At 32.4% G+C, this 13,837-nt stretch overlaps 2 protein-coding genes across 2 annotated transcripts in view; one reads left to right on the forward strand and one right to left on the reverse strand.

Moving 5' to 3' along the window:
• Positions 1-1,621: 1,621 nt before the first annotated feature.
• LOC119614090 (tyrosine-protein kinase receptor torso) overlaps positions 1,622-13,837 on the forward strand; it is a 33,981-nt gene continuing 21,765 nt past the window's right edge. The window contains exons 1-2 of the mRNA XM_037970186.1: positions 1,622-1,877; positions 1,979-2,058. Coding sequence (XP_037826114.1) covers positions 1,673-1,877; positions 1,979-2,058 — 285 coding nt within the window. The 5' untranslated portion in view covers positions 1,622-1,672. The remainder of the gene's footprint in view (positions 1,878-1,978; positions 2,059-13,837) is intronic.
• On the reverse strand, positions 3,392-4,555 carry LOC119614091 (glycine-rich cell wall structural protein-like). Its single transcript, XM_037970187.1, has 2 exons — positions 4,395-4,555; positions 3,392-4,322 (listed from the first exon to the last, which is right to left on the reverse strand). The coding sequence occupies exons 1-2, from the start codon at positions 4,407-4,409 to the stop codon at positions 3,501-3,503; spliced, it is 837 nt and encodes a 278-aa protein (XP_037826115.1). The 5' UTR covers positions 4,410-4,555; the 3' UTR covers positions 3,392-3,500.

Consider the following 13,837-nt stretch of genomic DNA (forward strand, 5'->3'; position numbering starts at 1 on the left):
CCAAAACTTTTTGAGTGAAAACATAAAAGTCGATTTTCTGGCTAAAGTAAGGCGCTACAGCCAAAAGGATTAAAATCTGTGATCACTTTTATTTCCTACAAAAATTCGATTTTTTGAGTGAAAACATAAAAGTCCATTTTCTGGCTAAATTAAAGGCGCTACAGCCAAAAGGATGATAATCTGTGATCACTTTTATTTCCTAGAAAAACTCAGTTTTTGAGTGAAAACATAAAAGTTCATTTTCTGGCTAAACTAAAGGAGCTACAGCCAAAAGGATTAAAATCTGTGATCACTTTTATTTCCTACAAAAATTCGATTTTTTGAGTGAAAACATAAAAGTCCATTTTCTGGCTAAACTAAAGGCGCTACAGCCAAAAGGATTAAAATCTGTGATCACTTTTATTTCCTAGAAAAACTCAGTTTTTGAGTGAAAACATAAAAGTTCATTTTCTGGCTAAACTAAAGGAGCTGCAGCCAAAAGGATTAAAATCTGTGATCACTTTTATTTCCTACCAAAATTCAATTTTTTGAGTGAAATCATAAAAGTCCATTTTCTGGCTAAACTAAAGGCGCTACAGCCAAAAGGATGATAATCTGTGATCACTTTTATTTCCTACCAAAATTCGATTTTTTGAGTGAAAACATAAAAGTCCATTTTCTGGCTAAACTAAAGGCGCTACAGCCATAAGGATTAAAATCTGTGATCACTTTTATTTTCTACCAAAATTTTTTGAGTGAAACATAAAAGTCGATTTTCTGGCTAAAGTACGGCGCTACAGCCAAAAGGATTAAAATCTGTGATCACTTTTATTTCCTACCAAAATTCAATTTTTTGAGTGAAAACATAAAAGTTCATTTTCTGGCTAAACTAAAGGAGCTACAGCCAAAAGGATTAAAATCTGTGATCACTTTTATTTCCTACCAAAATCCAATTTTTGAGTTAAAAATTTAAAAGTCCATTTTCTGGCTAAACTAAAGGCGCTACAGCCAAAAGGATGATAATCTGTGATCTCTTTTATTTCCTACCAAAATTTGATTTTTTGAGTGAAAACATAAAAGTCCATTTTCTGGCTAAACTAAAGGAGCTACAGCCAAAAGGATGATAATCTGAGATCACTCTTATTTCCTAGAAAAACTCAGTTTTTGAGTGAAAACATAAAAGTTAATTTTCTGGCTAAACTAAAGGCGCTACAGCCAAAAGGATGATAATCTGTGATCACTTTTATTTCCTGCCAAAATTCGATTTTTTAAGTGAAAACATAAAAGTCCATTTTCTGGCTAAACTAAAGGAGCTACAGCCAAAATAATGATCACTTTTATGTCTTTCAAAACTCAGTTTTTGAGTGAAAACATAAAATTTCATAGTCTGGCTAAACTAAAGGCACTACAGCCGAAAGTATGATAATCTGTGATCACTTTTATTTCCTACCAAAACTCAGTTTTTAAGTGAAAACATAAAAGTTTTTTTTCTGGCTAAACTAAAGGCGCTACAGCCAAAAGGACTAACATCTGTGACCACCAAAAAGTCCATTAAATTAGAAAGAAGAATGAAAATTAGAAATTAAATTAGAAGAAGAATGAAAATCTGCGATCACTTTTATTTCCTATTTATTTAAAATCAATATTTTTATAATTTCAGTCAGATGACAATTTTTTTACTTTGGACAAACTAATGGCCAATACAACATACAACATCTCGGTAATGGCAGTTTATTCCAATAACAGATATTCTGTCATCGCACAACAGCAACAATTCAAAACTTTGCGTCGCTCTTACACTCCTGGCAATGTGACTGAAATAAAAATAACACATTTCACTGAAGATAAATTGAATAAAAAGCATTTAACAGCAACATTGACATGGAAACCAGCTGCAGGTAATTATTAATAACTTTTTTTGTTATTATTATTAACTTATACATACATTTACTGTATACATTGTTGTTTCATTAATGCTATATGTATGTTTTTATTACAGATATGACATGTCATTACAATATTATTTGTTTTTCACCAGAAAGTGAAGATTATGAATTGCAACCATTGGAAATACGAAATGTAAGTGATAGAATATTTATGTGTTTGTATTTTTGTAACACATTTATAAAACTCTTAAACGTTTTTTTTAAGATTTAAATTTAAAATACTATCATTGAAACAACCAACCACGCACTTTCAAGTTAAGCTCCCAAAATAAACCATTGTTAACTTTATGAATACTGGGGATTATTTACAAAACTCAAAACAGGTTTAAATTTAAAAGTTAAATATTAGCTGCAGTTCTATTTGTCCTTATAAACAAATTGTAGTTTGTAACTTCAAAGAATTTTCATGGAAAATCATTAGTATTCATTATACATTCTGATAAGAAAATTTATGTTTTAGAAGCAAAAGCAGCAATCTTCTTCTTCGTCGAAACATATCTCGTAAATTTAAACAGAATTTCGGAATTACATCATTATGGATCGATTGTAGTTGTTCTTTAATCAATTATTAGATGAATTTTATTGTCATCAGGATGATTGTGGAAAAAAAGTTGCGATCCTCTTAATATTTGGTAGATATTTTAGTTCTAAGGAATCCTGTTTATGTCGAATTTTAACGTTAATGAACTTTCCTGCAAGGAACCAATCAACAGAGAATATTTGTGGAAAATTCCATTTCTTTACCTTCTCTCGTTTGGACTCTATCGTGTTTATAACAGACTGGCGGACGGACAGGGAAAGATCGTTTAAATAGTTAATAAGGACGCGGAACAAGTAATCTGCAATAGTGGTTACTATGAACTTTGAGGATATTTTCTGAAGAGGACCCTATCAATAGATAATATCGGTGGATAATTTTAACCCTTTAGCTCCTCTCGTTTAGGCCCTATAGTGTCTATAACAGACCAGGTCAGATGGACATGGTAAGAACTTTTTAGATTTTAATAACGATCCAGCAGTATTAATCGTTAAGAGAGATCTTAACTAAGGCCGTATGGGTATTTTGATTGATTACAAGTATTCAATAGATGAACAAATATGGACTTTATGCCATCGCTTTTCTATTCTATTATATTGAAATTAGATAATTTCAAATCTGTTCCTTTGTTTCTACAACAGACAGCCAGACGGATAGACAGACGTATAAAGCAAGAATGTTTTAGTTTTTAATAAGAATCCAACAGAGAGAGAGATCATAACTAAGGCCTTAATAAGGATTGTTTTCTTTACTTAAACCGGCAGATTTCGATCATCCACATTTATGGGCTAAAGTTTTGATTGATCATGAACTAATATAGAGTTTACTTTACTGTCTTTGCTTTTCTAACTCTGGATTATATTGAAATTAGTTAATTTCCAATCTGTTCCTTCGATACAAGTTGGTCGTACATAATTTCAAAAAGCGATTGTATTTTAAATGAATTTTATATGTATTTACAAAAATTTATTACTAAATATTTACATAAAAAGAAGCACAAGTAATGTCATCACAGTGTATTAAATACATAGTTGGGATTAGTAGCCATGTTTCTTATAACCGCCATAGCCACCACCGCCACCACCACCGTAGCCACCGCCGCCACCACCTCCATAACCGCCGCCGCCACTTAAACCGTGACCGCCTCCGCCACCACCACCATGACCGCCGCCACCACCGAAACCACTTCCGCTACCACCACCACCACCTAATCCAGAGCCACCACCGGGACCAAAACCACTTGAACCACCGGATCCTCCATGACCTCCTGAACCACCGCCAGGACCAAAACCTCCACCACCACCGCCTAAGCCAGAGCCTGAACCAGAACCGAAGCCTCCACCGCCACCACCACCGCTACCTTTACCACCACCAGAACCAGAGCCGCCACCTGGACCAAATCCGCCACCACCACTGCCTAAACCATTTCCGCCACCACCTCCATGACCTCCTCCTAACCCTTGAGAAAGCGAATTACCGCCGCCATGACCGCCGCCTGGGCCACCACCGCCGCCTCCTGGGCCAAAACCTCCACCGCCGCCTCCTAGACCAGAGCCGGAACCAAAGCCACCACCACCGCCTGAACCTTTACCGCCACCAAGTCCACCACCTGAACCGCCACCAGGACCAAAACCAGCGCTACCATGACCACCACCAGGACCAATTGAACCTCCACCATGGCCGCCACCCGGACCACTACCTCCTCCACCAGGACCAAATCCACCACCACCGCCAGAACCACCTCCTCCACCGCCGCCTCCACCTCCTCCTCCTCCACCACCACCATAAGTGGCTACTTTACTGCCATAAGGCACACCACTAACTGTACAGCTTATAACTGCCAGGGCAACTACCGTTACCTAGAAACGTTTCAACAATCATCAATAAATACTTCAATGTTCTTTACAAATTCATCTTTTTCATTTACATACCAAATATTTGTTCATTTTTATTCCAATTATTCCTCTGATCTGTGTATCTATAACTCAGCACTCAGTTCACTTCACTAATGTTCTATAATTACTGTTAATGATTGTAAACAAACATTCGGCTTTTATAGAACTAACGAACGAATTCGTTTGTAGTTAAGAATATTTTCCATTTTTTTTTCTATATCTGTAGTGGTTTGTTTACCTTATGGCACAGGTTGTATGTAGATGCCACACGCGTTCAGCAAAAAAAAAAACACAATCCGGCAAATGTAATCAATAAACTTACAAATATGGTATGTACTAGTTTTTCGTATGTGTTAATATTCATATGTATGTATATTTGTACATTTATGAAACACATACTGATTGATGGACCAACAATATTAAGTGAATCTTTATTATCTAACTAACTTAAAGGGTGTTTTATGGGGATGTGTTAGTTACAATCTACCCTTGTGCGAAATATCAGTGATTTGTTCATGGTATTGGCTCAGGATTGGCTCAAACCGAAACACAAAAATCCTGTGCGCAGCCCGACCTATAACCCAAATTAATAATAAAGCCTAATATTAAGGCATCAAAGAAATTTAGTAAGACCAAATGCGATTCATTTATTATAAGCTGCTGGAATCGGGCCATGTGATCACAGGGGACCTATAATAAACACAATTGGAGCATTGTCCAAAAAATCTCCCGAAAATGTGATCAGTCATAAAGCCATAATATTCTATCATGATAAGATCAGTTAAAAACCATTTAAAAACATTGATTGGGAAGTTTCAACACAGCCGCCTATAAATCCAGGCCCTACCCCGTCTGATCACTAAATATTTGTTTCGATCGTTATGATTCACTTTAAAACATTATACCGGAAACTAGCCTGATTCATTTTAGGTCACAATCAGTACAGTACGCCTGTCTACCCTAATAGGAGGTCATCATATTTGAAAAAACTTTACACTTAACATCTGTCTGCTATTTTTCACATAAAGATATAAGATTTCGTCTAGTCAAATGTAATTGCCTTAACTAAGTAATACTAATTATAGGTTTATAATTGCAAAATATTAAAATTTATTAGAAATAACAAACTGTCATTTTTCAATACCCTTTACATCCCCACATCAGTACATATTTGTATATATATCTGTGGTTACAATCAATAATTGGCTATGTCAACTTAAGACCAATGTTTTAATGAAAATTGAAGCATCAGTCCGGAACGATCTGATTTGCAGTAGGATAAAATATATATTAACTCGACAATTACCGAGTTTTTTTTTCCCAGAGTATAACTTTCAGCTACTGTAGCGACTAGTCAACGGACAATGGACTAGTTCCAAGACTAGTCAATGGACTAGTTCATAGAATAGTCCATAGATCAGTCAACAGACTATTCCATGGGCTAGGCTAATGTATAGAATAGTAAACAGACTAGTTAATAGTCCTGTCCATAGACTATTCAATTCACTTGTCCATAGAATAGTCAATGGACTAGTCAATAGACTACTTAATAGATTACTCAAAATACTAGTGCACATGCTAGTCAATATCTACTCAATAGACTAGACAATATACTAGTTCATAGACTAGTCCATAGAGTAGTCTACAGACTTGTCAATAGACATGTTTTTATACTAGTCGAAAGATTAGTCAACAGTCTAGTCAATAGGCTTTTCAATAGACTAGTCAAGGGACTCGTCCACAATCTAGTCAATATACTAGTCCATAAACTGATCAGTAGACTGGACCATAGTGTGATCAATAATCTGGTCTGTAGACTATCAATAGACTAGTCAGTTGTCCATAAACTGATGAATAGACTGGACCATAATGTAGTCAATATACTAGTCAATAGACTAGTCAGTAGACTAGCCAATAGACTGGTCAATAGACTAGTCCGTAGAATAGTCAATATACTAGTCAATAGACTAGTCTATAGACTTGTCTAGTCAATAGACCAATGAGTAGACTAGGCAATAGACTAATCAGTAGAATAATTCATAGACTAGTCAATAGACTAGTCCATATAATAGTCAATATACTAGTCAATAGACTAGTCTATAGACTTGTCTAGTCAATAGACCAATGAGTAGACTAGGCAACAGACTAGTCAGTTGACTAGATAATAGACTAGTCAGTTGACTAGACAATAGACTAGTAAGTAGACTAGTCAATAGACTACTAAGTAGACTAGTCAATAGACTAGCCAATAGACTAGTTAATAGACTAGTCCGTAGACTAATCAATAGACTATTCCGTAGACTAGTCAATAGACTAGTCAGTAGACTAGTCAATAGACTAGTCCGTAAACTAGCCAATAGACTATTCAGTAGACTAGTCAATAGACTTATCAGTAGAATAGTTCATAGACTAGTCCATAGGATAGTCAATATACTAGTCAATAGACTTGTCTAGTCAAAAGACCAATGAGTAGACTAGGCAATAGACTAGTCAGTTGACTAGACAATAGACTAGTCAGTTGACTAGACAATAGACAAGTCAGTAGACTAGTCAATAGACTAGTTAGTAGACTAGTCAATAGACTAGTAAGTAGACTAGTCAATAGACTAGTAAGTAGACTAGTCAATAGACTAGTAAGTAGACTACCGAGTAGACTAGTCAATAGACTACCCAGTAGACTAGTCAATAGACTAGCCAGTAGTCTAGCCAATAGACTAGCCAGTAGACTAGTCAATAGACTAGTCAGTAGACCAGCCAATTGTCTAGTCAGTAAACCAGTCAATAGACTAGTCGGTAGACTAGTCAGTATACTAGTCAATAGACTAGTCGGTAGACTAGTCAGTATACTAGTCAATAGACTATTCAGTAGCCTAGTCAACAGACTAGTCTATAGGATAGCCAATAGACTAGTCCATATATTAGTCCATAGACTAGTCAATAGACTAATAAAGTTTTAGTTTTCTCTAAAAAGGGATGCTGTTTATTTTCGTTAATATGATTATTGACTTAAGCCTTTTTGGCCATTGATCACATATTATATACATACTACAATTTACATTTTAATCTTTACAACAATATTGTATCAATTGTATCAACATTAATATTTTTTCTGTGTTGTTTTTTAATTACGTTGCGCGTTATTCTAAGAATCTGAAAATAATGTTAATTAATATAATAAGGTGAAAGTTTACAAAATAAATTACATTATATAGAATCCAGCTGTAGGTCCGCATAACAGATAAGAACACATTATTACGGCAATCTATTTCATAGGAAGTTTTTACATTTTCATTGCATATTTATTTAGCATTTTTAACAATTGCAATGCTCAGGGATGTTTTAAGGAAATTATGAGGTTTTCTTTCTTTGCAAATGTTATAATATTGTATATGTATGTATGTATGAAATGAGCATCCGTATGCTGTGTAAAATGTGTATTGGTGAATTTTGAATAAACAATTATTTGTTAAATTTCCATTATATTAAAGCTGTCTTTATTAGTCGAAATTCTTGTTAATAACGTTGTTTTTATGCAGCAATCAATCATTTTAAATGTTTACTCTTAAAAAGTAACTAGCAAAAAACTTGACTTTGTATCTAGCTAGTTAGCTAAGTAGTTATTACTTATTTTTTTGCTCGGAACTCTTAAAAAATGCTGTAGTACTTTAATACCATAAATTCAATAATATTAACCATTAAATTCAGTTACAGGTTTTCTTTGAAACAGTTCGATTTTGTCAGCGCTCATACATATTTTATGAAAGGAAACTATGGATATTATTTGTTTATAATAAAACCCTAAGTAAGAATATTATTAAGTTTCCATAAATACATATTATTAAAATGGAGTAGAAATACTTCAAGCTTAAAATTAAACTAAGTTGGAACAGATAATTGTAAAAATAAAATATAAATGTTTGTTTTAATAAATTTAGGAAGGGCAAGTTATTAATATTAGTAAAAACCCTAAGGGAAGTGTAAGGTATTTTTAATACATGCAAAACCAACAAGAAAATTACAAAGGAAAAATTCCATCTGAAGTAATGAATTTATTACAGGATACCTGTTTCTTTTTATGGTTCATATTCAATAAATATGCTCAGTAAAACTAACTATTGTAAAAGAAAAATGTAGTCCATAGTATAAACTATAGTGTAGTGTATTGTGTAGTCTATAGTGTAGTCTATTGTGTAGTCTATAGTGTAGTCTATTGTGTAGTATATAGTGTAGTCTATAGTGTAGTCTATAGTGTAGTCTATAGTGTAGTCTATAGTGTAGTCTATAGTGTAGTCTATAGTGTAGTCTATAGTGTAGTCTATAGTGTAGTCTATAGTGTAGTCTATAGTGTAGTCTATAGTGTAGTCTATAGTGTAGTCTATAGTGTAGTCTATAGTGTAGTCTATAGTGTAGTCTATAGTGTAGTCTATAGTATAGTCTATAGTGTAGTCTATAATGTAGTCTATAGTGTAGTCTATAGTGTAGTCTATAGTGTAGTCTATAGTGTAGTCTATAGTATAGTCTATAGTGTAGTCTATAGTGTAGTCTATAGTGTAGTCTATAGTGTAGTCTATAGTGTAGTCTATAGTGTAGTCTATAGTGTAGTCTATAGTGTAGTCTATAGTGTAGTCTATAGTGTAGTCTATAGTGTAGTCTATAGTGTAGTCTATAGTGTAGTCTATAGTGTAGTCTATAGTATAGTCTATAGTGTAGTCTATAATGTAGTCTATAGTGTAGTCTATAGTGTAGTCTATAGTGTAGTCTATAGTGATAGTCTATAGTAGTCTATAGTGTAGTCTATAGTGTGTCTATAATGTAGTCTATAGTGTAGTCTATAGTGTAGTCTATAGTGTAGTCTATAGTGTAGTCTATAGTGTAGTCTATAGTGTAGTCTATAGTGTAGTCTATAGTTGTAGTCTATAGTGTAGTCTATAGTGCAATCTATAGTGTAGTCTATAGTGTAGTCTATAGTCTAGTCTATAGTCTAGTCTATAGTCTAGTCTATAGTGTAGTCTATAGTCTAGTCTATAGTCTAGTCTATAGTCTAGTCTAGTCTATAGTCTAGTCTAGTCTATAGTCTAGTCTAGTCTATAGTCTAGTCTATAGTCTAGTCTAGTCTATAGTCTAGTCTATAGTCTAGTCTATAGTCTAGTCTATAGTCTAGTCTATAGTCTAGTCTATAGTCTAGTCTATAGTCTAGTCTATACTCTAGTCTATAGTCTAGTCTATAGTCTAGTCTATAGTCTAGTCTATAGTCTAGTCTATAGTCTAGTCTAGTCTATAGTCTAGTCTATAGTCTAGTCTATAGTCTAGTCTATAGTCTAGTCTATAGTCTAGTCTATAGTCTAGTCTATAGTCTAGTCTATAGTCTAGTCTAGTCTAGTCTATAGTCTAGTCTATAGTCCAGTCTATAATCTAGACTATAGTCTAGTCTATAGTCTAGTCTATAGTCTAGTCTATAGTCTAGTCTATAGTCTAGTCTATAGTCTTGTCTATAGTCTAGTCTATAGTCTAGTCTAGTCTATAGTCTTGTCTATAGTCTAGTCTATAGTCTAGTCTATAGTCTAGTCTATAGTCTAGTCTATAGTCTAGTCTATAGTCTAGTCTATAGTCTAGTCTATAGTCTAGTCTATAGTCTAGTCTATAGTCTAGTCTATAGTCTAGTCTATAGTCTAGTCTATAGTCTAGTCTATAGTCTAGTTTATAGTCTAGTCTATAGTCTAGTTTATAGTCTAGTCTAGTCTATAGTCTAGTCTATAGTCTAGTCTATAGTCTAGTCTATAGCCTAGTCTATAGTCTAGACTATAGTCTAGTCTATAGTCTAGTCTATAGTCTAGTCTATAGTCTAGTCTATAGTCTAGTCTATAGTCTAGTCTATAGTCTAGTCTATAATCTAGTTTATAATCTAGTCTATAGTCTAGTCTATAGTCTAGTCTATAGTCTAGTCTATAGTCTAGTCTATAATCTAGTCTATGGTCTAGTCTATAGTCTAATCTATAGTCTGGTCTATAGTCTAGTCTATAGTCTGGTCTTATCGCGAAATGCACCTTTTTAAAAATGACAAATTCATGTTAAGATTTTCAGAAGTAAGTAAAATTCTAATATAAACATAAATTTTATACCCACCTATGCTTATTTTTATAACGGATTACTGCGAAATTTAAGTTGGAGGCAAAACATAAATTAATTTTTATGTTTTCGGAATTGTTAATAAAATTGCAAATTAATTAATTCACAGAAAAGTTTAAAGGGTGTATTATGTATTTTGAATGCGTGAGGCTTTTAAAAATAAAAATATCATCGCGAGAAGTCACCCAAAGGGATTTTGCAACTATAACAATACAAAATGAATAAAATAAATCCAAACCATAACAATTTTAGGACAAAATTTTCATTGTCACGCCGTTTAAAAATAATTAAAAAACGATAAGACCTAAAGGAATGAGTGTAAGGAATTGCGTTGAACCTATAACAAGTTATGGATCATAATAATAAATTTAGTTCACACTTTACGCAACAACTTTTGCATAAATTCTTTCGATGTGTCATCGATAGTTCTTCTATTAAAAAGTTTTTCTTTTCTTAGAAATGCCACTGATTTAACAATGTAAATATTTATTGCGTTGAACAGTATATGTGTTTCTTTGTATTTACCTTTTCATGTAACAAATATTGTATTATTTAAAAAAAATGTGTTATTAACAAAATATTTAATAATGAAAGCCTTTTTCTTACAAACAACAACATACCATCAATTTCAAAAATTTTTTGTCAAATATTTCATTACTGTGAACGTACTAGAAAGACATTAAACAAATAAAACTTTCTTTAGAAATTTGTTTGTGATTTGAAGTAGCAAAACGTTATATTTTAGTTTCTTTATTTATTTCCTTTGACGTTAAATTATCCTAAAGGCTGTAAGAAAATTTAGTAATACTTAAATTGTTTACAACTTTTAAATTTTTTATGAAATCTTTTTAAAGTTGACGGTGAACATCGATGCTGAAAATAAATTTGTTAAAAAAAATATAGAGAAAGTTTTTTTATAAATATGGTTAATATAACTGCGTTGTAAATTTAATAAAGTTGAAGATTAAGCAAATATAAATTTGTATAAAAATCTATTGAAAACTTATTGTTTTAATAATCATATAGCAAACCAATACCCTTATAAGATCTTGTCTATAGTCTAGTCTTTAGCCTAGTCTATAGCCTTGTCTATAGTCTAGTCTATAGTCTAGTCTATAGTCTAGTCTATAGTCTAGTCTATAGTCTAGTCTATAGTCTAGTCTATAGTCTAGTCTATAGTCTAGTCTATAGTCTAGTCTATAGTCTAGTCTATAGTCTAGTCTATAGTCTAGTCTATAGTCTAGTCTATAGTCTTGTCTATAGTCTAGTCTATAGTCTAGTCTATAGTCTAGTCTATAGTCTAGTCTATAGTCTAGTCTATAGTCTAGTCTATAGTCTAGTCTATAGTCTAGTCTATAGTCTAGTCTATAGTCTAGTCTATAGTCTAGTCTATAGTCTAGTCTATAGTCTAGTCTATAGTCTAGTCTATAGTCTAGTCTATAGTCTAGTCTATAGTCTAGTCTATAGTCTAGTCTATAGTCTAGTCTATAGTCTAGTCTATAGTCTAGTCTATAGTCTAGTCTATAGTCTAGTCTATAGTCTAGTCTATAGTCTAGTCTATAGTCTAGTCTATAGTTTAGTCTATAGTCTAGTCTATAGTCTAGTCTATAGTCTAGTCTATAGTCTAGTCTATAGTCTAGTCTATAGTCTAGTCTATAGTCTAGTCTATAGTCTAGTCTATAGTCTAGTCTATAGTCTAGTCTATAGTCTAGTCTATAGTCTAGTCTATAGTCTAGTCTATAGTCTAGTCTATAGTCTAGTCTATAGTCTAGTCTATAGTCTAGTCTATAGTCTAGTCTATAGTCTAGTCTATAGTCTAGTCTATAGTCTAGTCTATAGTCTAGTCTATAGTCTAGTCTATAGTCTAGTCTATAGTCTAGTCTATAGTCTAGTCTATAGTCTAGTCTATAGTCTAGTCTATAGTCTAGTCTATAGTCTAGTCTATAGTCTAGTCTATAGTCTAGTATAGTCTAGTCTATAGTCTAGTCTATAGTCTAGTCTATAGTCTAGTCTATAGTCTAGTCTATAGTCTAGTCTATAGTCTAGTCTATAGTCTAGTCTATAGTCTAGTCTATAGTCTAGTCTATAGTCTAGTCTATAGTCTAGTCTATAGTCTAGTCTAGTCTATAGTCTAGTCTATAGTCTAGTCTATAGTCTAGTCTATAGTCTAGTCTATAGTCTAGTCTATAGTCTAGTCTATAGTCTAGTCTATAGTCTAGTCTATAGTCTAGTCTGTAGTCTAGTCTATAGTCTAGTCTATAGTCTAGTCTATAGTCTAGTCTGCTAGTCTAGTCTATAGTCTAGTCTATAGTCTAGTCTATAGTCTAGTCTATAGTCTAGTCTTATAGTCTAGTCTATAGTCTAGTCTATAGTCTAGTCTATAGTCTAGTCTATAGTCTAGTCTATAGTCTAGTCTATAGTCTAGTCTATAGTCTAGTCTATAGTCTAGTCTATAGTCTAGTCTAGTCTATAGTCTAGTCTATAGTCTAGTCTATAGTCTAGTCTATAGTCTAGTCTATAGTCTAGTCTAATATAGTCTAGTATATAGTCTAGTGTATATTATATTACATAGTCTAGTTTATAGACAGTCTATAGACTAGCTGAAAATTAGTTTAGAACTTTAAAACCTCAAATATAGTAGTACAAGTTAGTACCATTTTAAATTTCCATTTTCCATGCCTGAGTTATACTAGTCTTGTAGTAAATGAGCGATATTATTTAGATAGTAAAAACATACATATTTACATTAGTAGTACATATTTCAGTTGCTCTTGGCAATATTAAGGCTATTATTTTAAACAGTTAAATGCATATTACAGTTATTTATTTATTTATTTAAATTCAATATAGTTTATTATAATAATCTATATTTAGTTTGTTTACAGTTAATATAATAATTTAATAAAAGATTAAATTAATACGTAATTACGTACCGTTTAGTATAGACAAACAAATTTCTAATGAAATCAATAAAATCTATAAAACAGACAAGCGGTCGACCGGTCAGTCCATCTATCAATTAGTTTTGTTTTATTTTTTTTTTTATTATTAACATTCTCTTTATTAAATTGTTCATTTGTATAACTATAAATTTTAAATTCATCACGATACGTTCAGTTTTTGGGAAATTCTAAACCTTTAAGTTCACCATAGATTTCAATTTGAATCTATAGATATAGGTAATTATTTTCAGTTTGCATTTACAATATTTGTTCTTGTTCCGGTTCAAGTTGTTTTAACAATTATTTATTAATTGTTTATAGTGTAATACGATGACGTTTTTTATTATAATAAAATAGACTAAAATAGACTCTAATTAGCGACGTCATATGTGGCTTAACTTAAGTAATAAT

This window comes from Lucilia sericata, unplaced genomic scaffold (assembly GCF_015586225.1).
Source record: "Lucilia sericata isolate MDLA Ls3-8-SP2 unplaced genomic scaffold, ASM1558622v1 Contig002579F_arrow, whole genome shotgun sequence".
NCBI classification, from domain to species: Eukaryota; Metazoa; Arthropoda; class Insecta; order Diptera; family Calliphoridae; genus Lucilia; species Lucilia sericata.